The following is a 16,119-nucleotide window of genomic DNA, read 5'->3' on the forward strand; positions in this document are numbered from 1 at the left end:
GCCGGCACATTGACAGGTCTCCTCCTTTCTGCAGTTCGAGCAGATCCTTGACTCCCAGCTTGCGCGCTTGGCTGGGCTCGGCGAGCGGCTGGAGGAGATCGGGCGGGTGCAGCTGGATGCCCAGGCCCTCCACTCGCAGCTCTCTGATCAGAAGGTGGGTCTGCAGTGCTGCTCTGGGCCAGGGTGCAACCCACTGGTACCCCAACGCCAAAGGGAAATCCCCAGGGACACTGGCATTGTACCCCTACTCTGCTGGGCTCCTGCACTGACCCCCCAGATCACATGCGCATGGATCTGCCGACGTCTCTGCAGGACCTGACACCCACCCACCTCTGTCTTCCAGCTGCTCTCTGCTGAGATCCTGCACCACCGGGGACTGGTGGAGCGTCTGCTGGGGATCTCAAACCTGCTGCTCCAGTCCTGCCCCGAGCCCCTGCGGCAGCACCTCCAGGTGAGCAGCTGTGCTGGGGCTGCACCCAGTGGGTGCTGGGTGGGATGCTGCCACAGCAGGGCCCCTTGCCCCAGGGGCCAGCGATGCCCCGTGTCCCCTGGTGAGCCATCTGTCTTCACAGCCCTCGGTGCAGGCGCTGCGGGAGCGCATGGAACAGCTTTTCCTGCGCAGTGGAGCCTGCGCCGTGCAGCTGGAGCACGCCCAGTCCCTGCTTGCTCAGTTCTCTGAGGCCCACGAGGAGCTGTTGCCCTGGCTGGAGGAGACACAGGTCATCGGGGTGCAGATTTCCCCCAACGCCATCAGCTATGAGGCCTTCAAGGAACAGCAGGCGCTGCTGCAGGTGAGGGAAGATGGATTCAGCTGGGGCACGGCGAAGGTGAAGGCGAAGGCAGGGACGTGCTTTGCCATCCCACGGGGTTGGGAGCATAGGACAGAGGTGGCAGCACTGCAGGGACCTGGGTACATGCACAAGTACTGAGCCAGGGCAGCAGCACCAGGGCATGTCCCCGTGTGCCCTGTCCTGGACCTGCGTGTGCCCACAGCCTTTCCTCTGCCCTCAGTGCCTTCGGGAGGCCATTGCTGAGCACCGGCCCCTGATGGGGAAGCTGCAGCGTGTCTCAGCACAGCTGGTGGAGCTGAGCCCGGAGCAGGGCGCCCCATTCCAGCAGCGCTGGCAGGAGGCAGAGGAGCAGTACGGCTGCATCCGTGAGCGCGTGTGCCAGGCAGCTGCCCTGCTGGAGGATGCCCTGCCACGTTACAGCCAGGTACAGAGCCAGCACCAGGAGGGCTGGCGTTCCCTGAGGCTTCCCCTCAAGTGACCGGGCTTGTCCCCCCCTACACCTTCCCCAGCTGACTGAGCGCATGGACCTGCTGCTGGAGTGCCTGGAGCGGCTGCAGAGCCGCCTGCAGAGCCAGCCCTCCATCCGTGGTGATGCAGCCCACCTTCGGGAGCAGATCCGTGAGAACAGCCTGGCCCTGGGCGAGCTGGAGAAGCTGGGGGTGGCCCTAGAGACCATCCAGGCGCAGGGCAGCGAGCTGCTAGCCAGCATGCAGGCAGCAAACTCCGATGCTGCTGCCAGAGGTATCGGCACGGAGGGGCAGGCATGGCACCATGGGTGGGTGCGTGTGCATGGCCGCACATGCCGACACACGGGCGTCCCAACGGGGCCGCGTCCCTGCTCGGGGCTGTGTTGGGGTGACTGGTCCTTCACAGCACTTCGAGGGTACCCAAGCTGAGCCCTGTCCCTCTCGTGTCCCGCAGGGATCCAGGAGCGGACGGCGCAGTTGCTGTCCCAGTGGGGCTGCCTGCGGGGCCGCTGCCAGGAGCAGGAGCGCTGGCTGCGGGAGCTGCTGGGGCTGGCCGACCGATTCTGGCATGGTCTCTCTGAGCTGGCCCTGACTCTGAGCGACACCCAGCAGCTGGTGCTGGGGCTGGAGGAGGCCGGTGGTGAGCCTGAGATCATCCGCACACAGCTCCGCACCATGCAGGTAGTGGCTGGGGAGGGGGCTTGGTGGGCAGCCCTGTGGCACAGGCAACCCCGTGGCACAGGCAGCACTGAGCCCCGTCCTGTCCTGCAGGCACTGCGGGAGGAGATCGACTCGCTGCAGGGTGAGCTGGACACGCTGGGCAGCCTGGGCGTGGAGCTGATGTCCTCTTGTGGGGACCCCGACAAGCCCGATGTCACAAAGAGCCTGGACGATGTGAGTGCCGATGGGTGTGGGTCCAGTGAGGGACGGGGTCCTGGGTGCGTGGGGAGGGTGCTTGTAGGGATGGGAGGTCCCTGGGGCTGTGCCTTAGTGGGATCCTGGAGAAGGGGCAGATGTGCCCCCAGACCCAATGTCCCCTGGATGTCCTGGGGCTGGGCTGGATGGAGGGTGGCTGTCCCAGGCTGCTGTGCCTGCACAAGGGGCCGCGTGCCATTCCTCACACCCTGTACTGGTGCCTGCTGACCCCTGCGCGGTGCCACTGCCCCTTGCACCCCACACACTAGTGCCAGGCATGGTGCTGCTCACCCCCGTGTCCCGGACCCCTGACCCTCGTGCCCCTGACCCCCCGCGCGGTGCCGCTGACCCCCGCGCCCGGCCGCAGCTCTACTCCTCCTGGCACAGCCTGAACAAGGTGTGGACGGAGCGGTATGCCCGCCTCGAGGAGCAGCTCCAGACCTCTGTCAGCTACCAGGAGACCATGCAGGTGGGGTGCTGGGGGTTCGCTCGGGCAGACACCCCACATAGGGGCCTGCCCCGCAACCTGCATCGCCCTCTCATTCCCACTTGGGGGTGTGAGGGGCTGTGGGGCCACCATGGTGGTCCCTGGGCATGGCTGAAGGCAGGACCTGGCAGTGGGGCCCGCAGTGGAGCTATGTGGCGGTGCAGGACTATCGGAGCATGGAGCTAGCTGAGCTATAGGGTCATGATGCTGCTGTGGGTGGGGGGCTTGCTGGGGGGGATGGGCAATGGGGCGGGCTGTGCCCATGTCCTGGCCCAGTGTGGCATGCTCAAATCCCTCAGTGGGGCTGGGGATGGAGCACACGTCTGCCCTGTGCTCCAGCCCTCCTTGGGGACCACGGTGGGTACCAGCCCCACTCCTAGTGCAGGGGGCAGCATGCCTGTGCCCCTCAGGACGCAGCTGGCATTGCAAGGCTGGCGTGTTTGGTGTGTGGGGACAGGGATGGGGGCTCAGGCCTCCCACCCTCCCTGACCCCATGATCTCTGTCTGTCCCCAGCGGCTCTTTGAGTGGCTGGACACAGCTGAGCTGCGCATGGCGGAGGAGTTCCTTGTCGGCGGGGACCTGGACCTGGTGCAGCAGCAGCTGGCGGAGCTGAAGGTGGGCTGTGCTGCAGGATGGGGCCCTGAGCCCTGGGGGCAGGCACGGGGGCAGTGGCGAGGGTAAGCAGGATGGTTGGGGCAGCAGTGGGATGAAAGTGCAGCATGTTGGCCAGTGCCCCCATGGCACCTGTTCATGGTGGGCGCTGGGTGGCCAAGTCCCACCTGGGGTGGTCAAATCCTGCCCCTTGCCAAGACGCCCCGAGGGGCAGGGCTGCCTGCTTTCCATAAGGAGGAGTGCTGAGCCAAGGTGCCTGTACCAAGCTGTGCCATGCTGTGCCGTGCCATGCCAAACAGTGCACTGCATGTCACACCCAGCTCTGCCGTTTCATGTCATGCCATGCCATGTCATCCTATGCCATGTTGTGCCAAACCAGACCACATTCTGCCATCCCATCCTGTGCTGTGCCATGCCAAACATGCAGTGCATGGCAGATCCAGCTCTGCCATGCCATGCTGTTCCGTACCAAACCAGACCCAGCTCTACCATGCTGTGCCACGCTGTGTTATGCCATGCCATGCCATTCTGTGCCAAACCAGACCATGTTCTGTCATGCCATGCTCTGCCATGCCAAACCATGCAGCTTGTGCCAGACCCAACTCTGTGCCATGGCATGTCATGCCATGCTGTGCCGTGCCTGTTGATGTGGCAGATCCCCATCTCCATGTGTGGGGCTGGGGTCACCCACTCATTGCCATCCCACAGGAGTTCAAGAGGGAGCTCTACCAGTGCAAGGTTGACGTGGAGAGCCTGCGGCACCAGACCAGCCTGGGGGGCACAGGGCAGGGGGACCCCCCGGCTCTGCTCAGTGACTTCCGCCAGCGCTGGGACCACCTGGAGGAGGAGATCGTCAGCCGCCAGGTGTGGGGGCCAGCCATTGCAGGGGCATCCCAGGCGTGGGGCAGGGCTGGGTGTGGGGCACTGCTGTCCTGGGCACGGGGGCTTGGGGGCTCTGGGAGGTGGTGGTGGCACCCGAGCTGTTGAGCACATCTGCCACTGGCGCAAGGCAAGAGCCGTGGCAGTGTGGGTGCGTGGGGTGCTGTGTGGGTACTGGGTATGTGGGGGCTATGTGGGCGCATGGGGTTCCATGTGGGTGCTGGGTGTGTGTGGGGCCGTGCAGGCTCTGGGCACATGGTGCTCAGGGCACTGTGGGTGCATGGGGCCACACGGGTGCCGGGTGCGTGGTCTGGGCTGACATTGCTCCCACCAAACGGGTGCCCAATTCCACCCTTGCTGGGACAGCACCAGCTGGAGGCGGCTCTGCTGGGCCTGGGGCAGTTCCAGCACCAGCTGGAGGAGCTGCTGCAGTGGCTGTCCCGCACCGCCGAGCAGCTGCAGGGCCCGACACTGCTACGCCTCGACCTGCAGAGCTGTGAGATTGAGCTGGCCAAGCACAAGGTGAGGGCAGCGGTGGGATGGGGCTGCCCACATGGTGCATCCTGGGCTGCTCTGACAGCCAGGTGTCTGTGTGGGGACATCTCACCCAGGGGACGTGGCACAGTCTTGCTGTGGGGCCACAGCCTGGTCCCATTGCACAGGAGGTCCTGGTCGTGGTCCTCCTGCTGTGGGGATGCATCCTGGCTGCAGGGTGCTACCCAACCCCCTCCTCCTGGCACTGCCACCGAGCCCCAGGGCAACAGCGGCCGGGTTGAGCAGGCTGTGGCTTGAGGTGGGCGGCGTGAGAACGCGTCCCCTCCCGCGGTGACAGCATGGAAGGAATGAGCTGTCTCCGTGCCTGCCGGGAGGCGGCTGAGGCCACGGCCAGCCCAGAGCCGCTTCCCCTTGCCTGGGCACGCTCGTGCAGTGACGCAGGTGAGGTGCTGTGAGGTGCGGGCTGGCCCTGTGCCCAGAGGGGGTCACACACAGGGGGTGGCCTTGGTGTCCTCTGTGCCCTGTCATGGCAACCTCCCCACGAAGCAGCAATGTTGGTGCCTCACACCTGCCCCGTGCCATGCTGAGGACAAGAGCCAAGGTGCTGGCTCTGGGGTATCCCTGGCTGTCGTCCTCCCCTGGCGTGGCACTTCCCAGACCCCAGCCCTGTGGGGCTTCTGGTGCCACGATGGCAGCATTGATATGGGCAGCAGAGGTGGCCCAGGGTGAGGGGCTTTGCATGGCATAGCACGTGGGGTGCTCCCCGCCATGGCACTGCCTGTGATCACGGTGCCCCATCCCCAGGTGCTGCGGAACGATGTGATGTCCCATGCTCACACAGTGCAGTCTGTCAATGAGGCTGGGCAGGGCTTGCTGCTCTCCAGCCTGGGGGAGAGTGTGGAGGGGCTCCAGCGCAGCCTGCAGCAGCTCAACCAGCGCTGGGACCTGGTGCAGAGCGAGACCGAGAGCCGCCAGCTGGAGCTGGAGAACAACCTCAGCCAGGTATGGGGCACTGCATGCTGGGGCTGCCCACCGTAGTGCTGCCAGGGGCAGTGCTGACCCCCTATGCCGCCCCCAGGTGCAGGACATCACGCTGGAGATCACGGAGCTGCTGCAGTGGCTGGAGCAGGTGGAGCTGCAGCTCTTCTTCTCCAAGCCGGCATGGGGCCACCCGGACACCACCAAAGAGAAGCTCACCGCACACCTGGTGAGCACCAGGGCTGTGCAAGACCCCCCCTGCACTGCAGGGCCATCCCTGAGTGTTCCTTGGGAGGTGTATGGGTGCCCCAAATCCGTCCCTGTCCCCGTCCCTGTCCTTCGGGACAGTGACCCCGGGGCTCCCCGCCACCTCTCGGCAGGAGCTATGCAAGGAGATGGAGTCCAAGCAGGAGGCATACAGTGGCGTGCGGGAGCGGCTGCAGCGGCTTCTGGCCTCCTATCGCGCCGGCCGGCCCTGCAGCACCGAGCACAGCCTCCGCATCCTGGAGCAGAAGTGGGAGAGCGTTCATGCCGAGGCCCAGGAGAGGAAGGTGTGCAGGGCAGGGGGTGTGCTGCCTGCCCAGGGGTGCTGACCCTGCCCCGGCTCTGGTAGCTGTGGGTGCCTGTCCCCATGAGCACCGTCTCCCTGCCTGCAGGAGCGCCTGTCCGAGGGGCTGACGGTCACCACTGAGTTCCACGGCACCATGCAGGACCTGCTGCGCTGGGTGGCTCACACCGAGGAGCTCCTCAGCTCCCCTGCGCCGCCCAGTTTCGTCCTGGACACTGTCACCGCGCAGATCCAGGAGCACAAGGCAAGTGAGGCTGAGCTGGTGCAGCGGCCTCCCGCCTGCTGCCCAGGTGTGCCCCCACGCTGCCTAGCACCGTGCCCTGAAGCGGGGCTGATTCCCTGGGGCTGGGTCAGCCTCGAGGGGTCCCGTGTGGCCGCAGCAGTGCCAGCGGCATCGGCAGCAGCGATCTCCCCGGGCTGGCAACGGGACGTCTCTCCCTGCAGCGGCAGAGTGAGGCGGCTCAGCACCCTGTGCAGGTGCAGGCTGTGCTGGGAGGCTCCGCTCCTGTCCTGGGGCTGTCTGCATGCCCCCAGCTGCCTCCACTCTCCCACAGGCCCTGGTGAAGGAGGCGAATGCCCACGGGGAAAAGCTCAGTGGCCTGGAGGCTGTTGCATCTCGCTTGAAGGACTTCAGCAGGAAGCAGGATGGTGCCGTCATCCAGAACCTGGTGCTGACGGCCAGGGAGAGGCTGGGGAAGGTGCTGCAGCGAATGTCGGAGCGAGGGGCGGTATTGGAGGAGGCCCGCAAGCGCACCAAGCAGGTACTCAGCTGCTGTGCCAGGTGCCAGGGGATGCAGGTCCTGTGGGGAGCTGTGCCGGTGCAGGGGCCATGCAGCTCCAGCTTGGGGACCATGCTGTGCTGGTCCGTGGCTTGTGCTGAGGTGGTGCACGGGCCATGCAGCTCTGTTGTGTGGGTGCTGTGGCTCTTTGCCCGGGTCGCCTTGGCCCTTGTTTTGCACACAAGAGCCCCTCTGCACCCCTCTTCTCCATTTCAGTTCAGCGAGTCCCGGCGGCTGCTCCTGGACTGGATGGATGAGGTGGAGCAGAGCTTGGAGGTGCCGCAGGACACTGCCACAAGCCAGGAGGAGATCAAGTGCCAGCTGGCTGAGCACAAGGTGGGGGGTCTGCCCCACTCCCCGGCCCTGCGGAGATGGGGAGGGGGTCCCAGCGGGCATAGCTGTGTAGCTGTGGGCAGTGGGGAGCAGAGCTGGAGGGCTGTGGGGTGGCCAGGGAGGGGGCTCCCCAGCTCCCAGTGAGACAGCAGTGCCCCGATGCACCCAGAGCTGTGGTGGTCAGATGCCTGTGGGGACACCTGGGGTGGGGAGAGCCCTCCACCGAGGGGCAGCAGCACTCCAAGCTGCCCCGCAGCACTTGGGGAGGCAGGAGTCTCCCCGCAGCCTGCCCACCCTGGGACCAGCACCCACATGCCGGGGGTCCAGGTGGGATCACCCCCTCTGCCCATAGGCTTTCCAGAAGGTGCTGCGCTCAAAGCGGCCGGTGTATGAAGCCACGCTGCGGAGCGGGCGAGCGCTGCGGGAGAGAGCCCGTCTCCCTGAGGACCTGCAGCCGCTGGAGGAGCTGCTGGGGGAACTGAAGGAGCGCTGGGATGCGCTGTGCAGCCGGGCTGTGGAGAGGTGAGGCTGGGATGGCACGGGATGGCATGGGATAGGGTGGGATGGTCCCAGACGGGGTTGTGGCATTGCCCTTCCTCCTTGGGTATCCCACTCCCTGCTTTGGGACCCCTGCCCCAGCACCACAGGGCTCTGGCTGTGTTGGGTGCAGCTGGGATCCACCCCTGGCCATAAGTGAGCCCAGGCACTTACAGCCACGCTGCTGGGCTCCCCATGGGGCGGCTGTTCCTGGCACCGCGGCGCTGAGTGGCACTGGGGCACTGCTGGCATTGCCTGCACCCGTCCTTGCAGGCAGCACAAGCTGGAGGAGAACCTGCTCTTCTCGGGCAAGTTCACAGATGCGCTGCAGGCTCTCATGGACTGGCTGTACCGGGCCGAGCCGCAGCTCAGCGAGGATGTGCCTGTCGGAGGGGACCGGGACCTGGTCAGCGACCTGATGGACAAGCACAAGGTGGGTGTCCCCAGCCACGTGGGGAGGTCCCTGCCCTTTGTCGGCCCCTGGGCAGCCCCGGGCTCTGCACCAGCCCTGCCCACCCTCCATCCCAGGGCAGGAGCCGGGCACAGGATGGGGCTTTGCCCACTGGAGCAGCCCCAGCTTTACCTGAGCCTGTGCTCCCAGTCCTTGGGGCAGTGCTGGAACACCCCATGTACCCCACTTAACGGGCCAGGCAGGGTGCTGGCTCCCCCCTCAGCATCTCCCACCCCATCCTGCCCTCCCCTGCTTAGGTCTTCCAGAAGGAGCTGGGCAAGCGAGCCAGCTGCATCAAGATGCTGAAGCGCTCGGTGCGGGACCTGACCCGTGGCAGTAGCAGCGTCGATTCCCAGTGGCTGCAGAAGCAGATGGAGGAGCTGAGCACCCGATGGGACCTGGTCTGCAAGCTCTCCGTCTCCAAGCAGGCTCGGCTGGAGGCCGCACTCCGGCAGGTGAGAGCCAGCTGAGCCAGTGGGGTGGCAGGGGGGCAGCAGCTGGTCCTGAGTGGAAAAGTCAGGGTTGCAGCTGGTGCATCCTGGTGGGAAGGCTCTGCAGGCAGCCCTGGGCATGTGGAGTGCCCAGGGCTGTGTGTGGCTGTGCTGTGGGGTGCTACATGGGATGCCCAGGCTCTGCGTGTGGCCGAGCCGCAGGGTGCTGCATGGGGTGCCCGGGCAGTGGGTGGCCGTGTGTTGCAGGGTGCTGTGTGGGGCTCTGTGTGGCTGTGTTGCAAGGTGCCGTGGCCGGGTGCCAGGCTGGTGCCTGTTGTAAGTGTGCCTGTGTGTGGGGTGCCCGGGGCAGGACGGCTGCACGTCGCAGGGTGTGCTGCTCGGTGGGGAGGTACTTGAGGCCCAGGTGCCAAGCTGGGGTGAAGAGCATCCTCTCTGTCCTGCTGTGGGGTTCGAGCTGGGCTGGCAGCAGCTTTCTCTCAGGGGCCTGGAGCTGCACAGTGAGCTGCCAGTGCTGGGTACTTGTCTGGCCCTGGGCAGGAACAGCAGCTGCAGGGCTCGAGGTCTGGCTGGGGGGCTCAGGGGCTGGGACCTACGGCTGCAGCTACAAAGTGGGTGCTGAGCAGGTCCCTGGCTGTCCATGGCAGGCAGAGGAGTTTCACACCCTGGTGCACTCCTTCCTGGGTCGCCTCTCCGAGTCAGAGAAAACCCTCAAATATGGTGTCTTCCCCGAGGAGGAACTGGCTGTACAGGAGTGCCAGAACCAGCTGCAGGTGGGTGCCTGTCCCCACCAGCCCCCACCTCCAGGTTGGCTCCATCCTTGCCCTGGGACATCCTGTTGCTGGGGTCAACTAGGACATTGCCAGAGTGTGGGGTCCACCACGCTGAGACATGTTGGGTCCCATCACACCAAGACGTGGGATTTGGGGCACGAAGCACCCTGAGGTGTGGAGATTTGGGGTCCTCAGCACCCCATGCAAAGACAGCTATGCTCAGGGAATGTGCCCGCTCAGCCCAGTGCCCTTGCCCTGCCTTTGCACCCATCTGGGTGGAGGCTGGTCCCTGGAGTGCTGGAGGGTGCAGTGGGGTGCAGGGAGCTAAGACCCGGCAGTACCACAGTCTGTGCACCCTGCAGGAGCTGATGAAGTCCCTGCAGTGCCAGCAGCTGGAGCTGGAGTGCATCACCTCACTGGGGGAGGAGATCCTCTCCACCTGCCACCCGGACTCTGTCATCACCATCAAGTCCTGGGTCACGGTCGCCAAGAGCCGCTTCCAGGAGGTGAGCAGGGCACCCCTTCTCCATCCCTCCCTGGGTGGGGAGCAGATCTGCACCCGTGCCTGGGACTAGCACAGCCTCCCGCCTTTCCCACCGCCGGTGCCTCTTTGGCACAGCCCTCCTGACCGGTGCATTGTGAGGGGCTGGGAGTGCTTGGTCCCATCCCTGGCCGACACATACAGTCTTGGTCTTGCCAGTGACCAGCTGGCCCTTGCTTGGCTCCTCCTGGCCTTCCGTGAGCTGCTGGGATGTACTGCCCCTGCCAGCCCTGCTTGCCCATCCTGGGGCCATGCCGGGGGTCACCAGGCACCTCTGCAGTTCCACCTGTGTGGTGGTGGCTCACTGCTGTGTGATGGCAGATGCCATGCAGCCCAGGCAGGGAGTCCCCTAGGAGCAGTGTCCTGAGGAATCCCCATCCCAGACTCCGATCCTGCAGTGGCTTGGAGGCTTGCCCCAGCCATTGTGGGTTTGCAGGTGAGAGTGCTCCTGGCTCCCCCTGAACGGGTCTGACAGGTTCAGCCGATCCCTCGACCTCATCTACACAAAGCCCTTAGTGAGCAGAGATTTTTGGTATCTGATCTGGATCTGCCTTGGGGTCTGGGCTCCCTCAGGGCTGCTCTTCTCACCCCTCACCTGGATAGCAAGGATGTGGCCCAGCCCCGCTGTGAGGGTAGCCACCACGTCCACAGAGGCACAGACCTGGGTACTGGCACGTTCGGCCACTGTCTGCAGGGACGTACCAAGGACTGGCGCTCAAAGCAGCGGCAGCAGCACCCCAGAGCTGCAAAGGCCCCTCAGCAGATAAGGGGCAGCACTGGCAGCCCTGCAGGAACTCGGGCCTGCCCCATGGTCACGGGTGGGCCATGGAGCCCCCATGTCCCTGCCCCATAGTCACTGGGGCTGCTGCCCGGGGGTCTGTGTGCCTGCCCCATGGCAAGGGTGGGCCAAGGCGCCCCGTGCAGAGACTCCTCCCCACTGAAGCAATGGCCCTGGGATGCCCGCTCGGGGCTGCAGGCGCTGGGGTCCATAGCAGGGCAGCTGGCCCCGTGCCCCCCGCTGCCAGCCCCCGTGGCCCAGCTCCCCTCGCCATGCCCACAGGTGCTGAGCTGGGCCCAGCAGCAGGGCGAGCGGCTGCAGGTGCAGACGGCCAGCCTCGCGGCCGAGCGGGAGGAGATGGCCCAGCTCATTGACTGGATCACAGCCGCCGAGGAGGCGCTCAGCCTGCGGGACCAGGAGCCGCTGCCTGAGGAGGCTGAGCAGCTGGAGGAGCTCAATGCCCAGCACACGGTAAAGGACCCTGCGCCAGGGGCCATGCTTGTCCCCCCTAACCTGCGTGGCCCTGGGCAAACACTCAACCCAACCAAGGACTTTCAGGTGCACCAGGCTGAGGCTATGGGTGCAGCCTCTGCATGCAGCCGTGATGTGGAAGCACCTTTCGGGCGTGGCAGCAGCCACATCCCAAGCCCACTGGGTCTGTGGCAAGGACTGCTGATGCAGGAGGGTCCTGGGGAGGGGGAAGAAGGGCTGATCTGTGGGTGACTGTGCTCCCAGCTTCAGCCCCCTACCCCAGCTGTGCTGGCAGGGCACGCCTAGGGGACATGCTGGTGGACACTCAGCGCCGATGCTCTGTGGCAGGTCTTCATGGAGGAGCTGAACCGTAAGCAGCCTGACGTGGAGAAGGTCACCAAGAGCTGCAAGCGGAAGCTGGCCACGGAGCTGGGCCCGCCAGCTGCACGCCGGCTGGCCACACGTAAGGATCCCCCCGCCTTGCCCCCTGTGCTGCACCATGCCCTGGGACCCATGGCTGTGCCCTCACCGCATGTCTTCGCTGGCTGCAGGGCGCCGCAGCACAGGGAAGGCACAGGGCACACCGGTGGTGCCGCTCGGGGGGCTAGAGCCCCAGACACCCCTCATGGCCCAGCTCCTGCACCGCTGGCAGCAGCTCTGGCTTCTGGCCCTGGACCGGCAGTACCGGTTGGAGACGGCCCTGCAGCACCTGCGAGAGGTAGGGGCAGCCCTGGTGGTTCTGCAGCCCCAGGTGGGTGTGGACAGCTTGTCTCACCTTCTGCTGGTGGGAGCCTCTGGCCTTGGGTCAGATGCTGGTGGGGAAGGTCCTCAGGGTCAGTGGGATGGAGCAGGCAGTGCCCAGGAGTCTTCCCAGATCCTGTCCCTGCAGCTGGGAGTCCTGGTGCATCCCTGTGGGCTGGGGTGAGTGCACCCCTGAGAGCCAAGAGCCAGCTGCTGGAGCCAGCGCTTCCCTTTGCAACCCAGAGCTGGGCTCCTGGGCAGAGAGACCCCTCTGCCAGCCTCAGTGGTGTCAGGGCTGGGAGCAATCCGGCTGCACGGCAGCGAGGCTGAGCCTGAATGCGGGTCCTGCGAGGGGCAAAGCACGGTCACCCAGGCTGACATGATGGGGGTTTAGGGGGTTCTGTCCGGCTGGTGCGTTAATTCCTGTCTGTGCCTCTCCGAGCTGGAGGAGTTTGCTCACTTTGACTTTGGGGTCTGGAGAAAGCGTTACATGCAGTGGATCAGCCAAATGAAGTCCCGTGTCCTGGATGTTTTCCGAGGCATCGACAGGGACCAGGATGGGCGCATCAGCCAGCGAGAGTTCATCGAGAGCGTCCTCTCCTCCAGTGCGTGCCCCCGGGGCTGGGCTGGGGTGGGCTGGGGCTGGCTCGTTGGGCTCCTGCACCCCACAGGGCTTCCCCCCTCCCTGAGAGCCTGGGAAAGGGCACTGTGGGGAGAGGGGGGGCAGTGCTGGCAGAGATGGGGAGGGACAGGGTCTGCCAGCCAGGATGCCCCTTGGAGGGGGCCAGGATTTGGTGCTGACACCAGCTAGCTTTGGTACAGGGGTGCACAAGGCATGGTGGTCCCCTTCCCCCCTGCAGAGTTCCCCACCAATGTCTTGGAGATGAATGCTGTGGCGAGCATCTTCGACATGAATGGTGACGGCTTCATCGACTATTATGAGTTTGTCAGCGCCCTGCACCCCAACCGGGACCCACTGCGCCGGATCGCTGACGCTGACCAGATCCAGGATGAGGTATGGCAGCAGGGCTGGGCCTGGGGCTGGGCAGGGTGGCGGGCCCCGCCGTGGGCCTGAGCCAAGTGTGCTGTCCCCAGGTGAACAGGCAAGTGGCCCAGTGCAACTGTGCTAAGCGCTTCCAGGTGGAGCAGATCAGCGCCAACAGGTACCGGGTAAGTGCCAACCCACGCCACTGCTGCCACCTCATGCTCTGCCACCACGGCCAGCAGCCCCTGTTCCCCAGCTGGGGTCCTGGGATTGCTCTGACACCTGTGCACAGCCTGCACCATGCAGACATCCCACAGCTCCCTCTGCGCTGTGGCTCCCTGCCCCAGACCCTTTGCGGCAGTGGGGGGAGGGCACATCCCCGTGTCCCATGGCATCCCTGGCCACAGATGCTGCACACTGTGGCACAGCAGGAAGGGTAGTTGTGGTGGGAACGGAGGTGCCACAGGGGACCCAATGGGCTGGTGATGGGCAGATCTGGGTGCTGGTACCTGCTCTGGCACCCCCTCCCTGGCTCCCAGCCCTGCCAAACCCCACTGGCCCCTGCCTTGCCCTGACATCCCTCTCCCCCACAGTTTGGGGAGTCCCAGCAGCTGCGGATGGTGCGGATCCTGCGCAGCACCCTGATGGTGCGAGTCGGTGGGGGCTGGATTGCACTGGACGAGTTCCTGGTGAAGAACGACCCCTGCAGAGGTGGGTGTGGATGTCCCACACTGGGCATGGGGCACCCATGGCCAAGGGTCTGCAGCGGACTGAGGCCAGGAGAGCCCTGACATTGGTGTGGTGGGCATCCCTGGGCCCAGGTGGGATATCTGTGGGGCCATGTGGGTCGGTGGTGTCCATGTGGGACACAGCGCACTGGGCTCCCCAGGCTCTTGCACTGCCCGGCCTGGGGCCGCAGGACCTCCAGCACCAGCCCCACTCACCACCTCTTGTCATCTCCAGTGAAGGGAAGAACCAACCTGAAGATCAACGAGAAGTACCTGTCCCCAGACGCCTTCGGGGCCGCTGCAGCTAAGTGTGCGGGGAACCAGTCGGCCCCTTCCTCCAAAGTGCTGTCCCCTAGCCGCTCCAACTCCAGCCTCAGCCTCTACAGCAGTGCCTCGGCCCCCAGCAGCCCCCTGGCCAGGAAGGTAAGGACTGGAGAGCCCCTCCAGAAGTCCTGAACCCCCCCAGCCTGACCACCACAGGTGCTGACCCTCTCCCTCCCCAGTCGGTGCTGCGGAGGACGCGCTCCGGAGATCGGTGCCCCCGCTCCCGCGGCTCCTTGCTGCCTGACGGAGGTGAGCTGCAGTTCACCGCAGCCGAGGAGAGCCTGGCTGTGGCACCCCCAGGTGAGAGCCGTGCCACTGTGGGGGGTCCCCTGCCCGCCCTGGCCAGCCTGCTGCAGGCACCCACAGGGCAGGGGACTGGGGGACTGCGGGGGGCCGTTGGGCCTGGGGAAGCAGAGTCAATGGGGTGGTGTGGGACAGGGCAGTGGGGCTGTCCCCCAGCCCCTGGAGCGCCAGTGCAGGAGGGCATGCTGCTCCAGCGCTTCCATGCCCTTGCAGAGCCGCCGGAAGGGTCCCCGCCGGAGCGCTGCAGCCCCTGCCGCTGAGCCCCCCCAGCTGCCCACCCTACGCCCAGCACCCTTGGCCGGCCCCACTCAGGACTCTCCTCCCTGGCGGCTGCCCGCCCCGAGGCTGGAGGTTGGCAAAGCCGTGGCCATGCGCCCCAAGGGTCTCCGGCCCAGCGCTGCGGCCCCCCAAGTGGGCACCCACCTGCAAGGGCTGAGCTGTCTGTCCGTCAACGATTCCGCTGGGCCTGGCCCCAGCCTATATGCAAGCATCCCCTGACACACACCAAACCGCCCCTGGGCTCTGGCTGGCACGGCCCCATGCCCCACCAGGCACCGCGTGGGGGCCAAGCCCCGGTACCCCACTCCAAGCACCCGGGGCAGCTGCCGGCAGCATCCTGCAGCTGGAGGGTCAGCCAGGGCTGCGGCAGCCCAGACGCTCCTGGGCTGGGCCCTATCCTTCTCCCCTAGGTTCCTGCGCTGTGGGGGTGACTGCTGGTGGCCCCGGGCACTTGGCATTGCTGGCGAGGGGGTCCTCTGTCCTGCCACCTGCATCCTGGTGGGAGGTGGCTGGGCTTGGTACCTGGGCACCAGGGCCCCTCGCTGGATGCAGAGCCCCGTTTCTGGTGCTAACCCTCACCCCTTGGGCCTTCGGTGTGTGCACACGGGGCCCCGGCTACAGCTGCCCCCACAGCCCCCGGCAGGGTTGGGGCTGCCACAGGCTGGGGGTCCCTCGTGCCTGTGCCCCCATCCCGCCTGCAGCACCCGTGGGTGGTGGGACCCCTGCCCCGCTGACGCATGCTCACGTCACCCTGCTAACCGGACAGCAGTAGAGCTGAATGTAACCCTGGCTGGGCACAGCCCTGCCAGCCACAATAAAGAGTAGGTTTCTTTTTCTATGAGCACCTGGGGCTTGCTGCAGTCTGTCAGTCTGTCTGTCTGCTCATTGCGGCTGCTGCAGCCAGGCGGTGCGGGGCCAAGTAGCATTGCCAAAGCTGATGCACATATGGCCCGGCATGGTGGCACGCAGTGGCCAGGGATGGCTGGGTGTGCCTCCAGCTGGGTGCCACCAGCAGACGCCTGGCGCCGTGGCTGGCAAGCCTGGGGTGTTGCAGCGGGTGCCAGCGGGCACCACGCCGTGTTGCCTCCTTTCTGAGGAAAGCATTGCTGGGATTCCTGCTGTGCCCCAGCACCTCTGCCTGGGGCTGGGAGTCCACACCCACAGTGGGCAGCTCTGGGAGATGCCATGTCCCTATCCCTGTGTGCTGGCTGCCCTTCTGCCACCCTGTAGCTCTGAGGGTACCGGCAGTGTCCGTGCGGTCCCTGGCCAGCGTGGTCCCCTGTAGCACTGTGTCTGTCTGCCCGGTCCCATGCTGGCGCAGCTGGGGGACAGTTGGGATGGGGTATGGCTGCAGGTTGGGGTGGGGTGAGGTGTCTGGAGACACTGGCTGTGTCCCGACTCCAAAAGGTGGGGACATATTGTGTGCGGGGACTGTCCCCAGGTGTTGCAGCAGC

At 65.8% G+C, this 16,119-nt stretch overlaps 1 protein-coding gene across 4 annotated transcripts in view; it reads left to right on the forward strand.

Annotated features, from left to right (window-relative positions):
• LOC308061521 (microtubule-actin cross-linking factor 1, isoforms 6/7-like) overlaps positions 1–15,506 on the forward strand; it is a 34,764-nt gene extending 19,258 nt beyond the window's left edge. For all 4 annotated transcript variants that reach the window (XM_080381615.1, XM_080381613.1, XM_080381614.1 and 1 more), the window contains 32 exons: positions 35–154; positions 344–451; positions 573–791; positions 1,012–1,215; positions 1,301–1,532; positions 1,713–1,939; positions 2,030–2,152; positions 2,541–2,642; positions 3,175–3,276; positions 3,982–4,137; positions 4,519–4,674; positions 5,452–5,649; positions 5,726–5,854; positions 6,006–6,176; positions 6,282–6,437; positions 6,748–6,954; positions 7,189–7,308; positions 7,658–7,827; positions 8,116–8,275; positions 8,551–8,748; positions 9,390–9,515; positions 9,878–10,021; positions 11,117–11,305; positions 11,654–11,768; positions 11,857–12,023; positions 12,489–12,651; positions 12,907–13,061; positions 13,142–13,216; positions 13,625–13,742; positions 13,995–14,182; positions 14,263–14,383; positions 14,600–15,506. In XM_080381615.1, coding sequence (XP_080237741.1) covers positions 35–154; positions 344–451; positions 573–791; positions 1,012–1,215; positions 1,301–1,532; positions 1,713–1,939; positions 2,030–2,152; positions 2,541–2,642; positions 3,175–3,276; positions 3,982–4,137; positions 4,519–4,674; positions 5,452–5,649; positions 5,726–5,854; positions 6,006–6,176; positions 6,282–6,437; positions 6,748–6,954; positions 7,189–7,308; positions 7,658–7,827; positions 8,116–8,275; positions 8,551–8,748; positions 9,390–9,515; positions 9,878–10,021; positions 11,117–11,305; positions 11,654–11,768; positions 11,857–12,023; positions 12,489–12,651; positions 12,907–13,061; positions 13,142–13,216; positions 13,625–13,742; positions 13,995–14,182; positions 14,263–14,383; positions 14,600–14,646 — 4,866 coding nt within the window. In that variant the 3' untranslated portion in view covers positions 14,647–15,506. The remainder of the gene's footprint in view (positions 1–34; positions 155–343; positions 452–572; positions 792–1,011; positions 1,216–1,300; positions 1,533–1,712; positions 1,940–2,029; positions 2,153–2,540; positions 2,643–3,174; positions 3,277–3,981; positions 4,138–4,518; positions 4,675–5,451; positions 5,650–5,725; positions 5,855–6,005; positions 6,177–6,281; positions 6,438–6,747; positions 6,955–7,188; positions 7,309–7,657; positions 7,828–8,115; positions 8,276–8,550; positions 8,749–9,389; positions 9,516–9,877; positions 10,022–11,116; positions 11,306–11,653; positions 11,769–11,856; positions 12,024–12,488; positions 12,652–12,906; positions 13,062–13,141; positions 13,217–13,624; positions 13,743–13,994; positions 14,183–14,262; positions 14,384–14,599) is intronic.
• The last annotated feature ends 613 nt before the right edge of the window (positions 15,507–16,119 follow it).

The sequence above is a fragment of the Falco punctatus genome (assembly GCF_963210335.1).
Source record: "Falco punctatus genome assembly, chromosome: 3".
Classification (NCBI taxonomy): Eukaryota; Metazoa; Chordata; class Aves; order Falconiformes; family Falconidae; genus Falco; species Falco punctatus.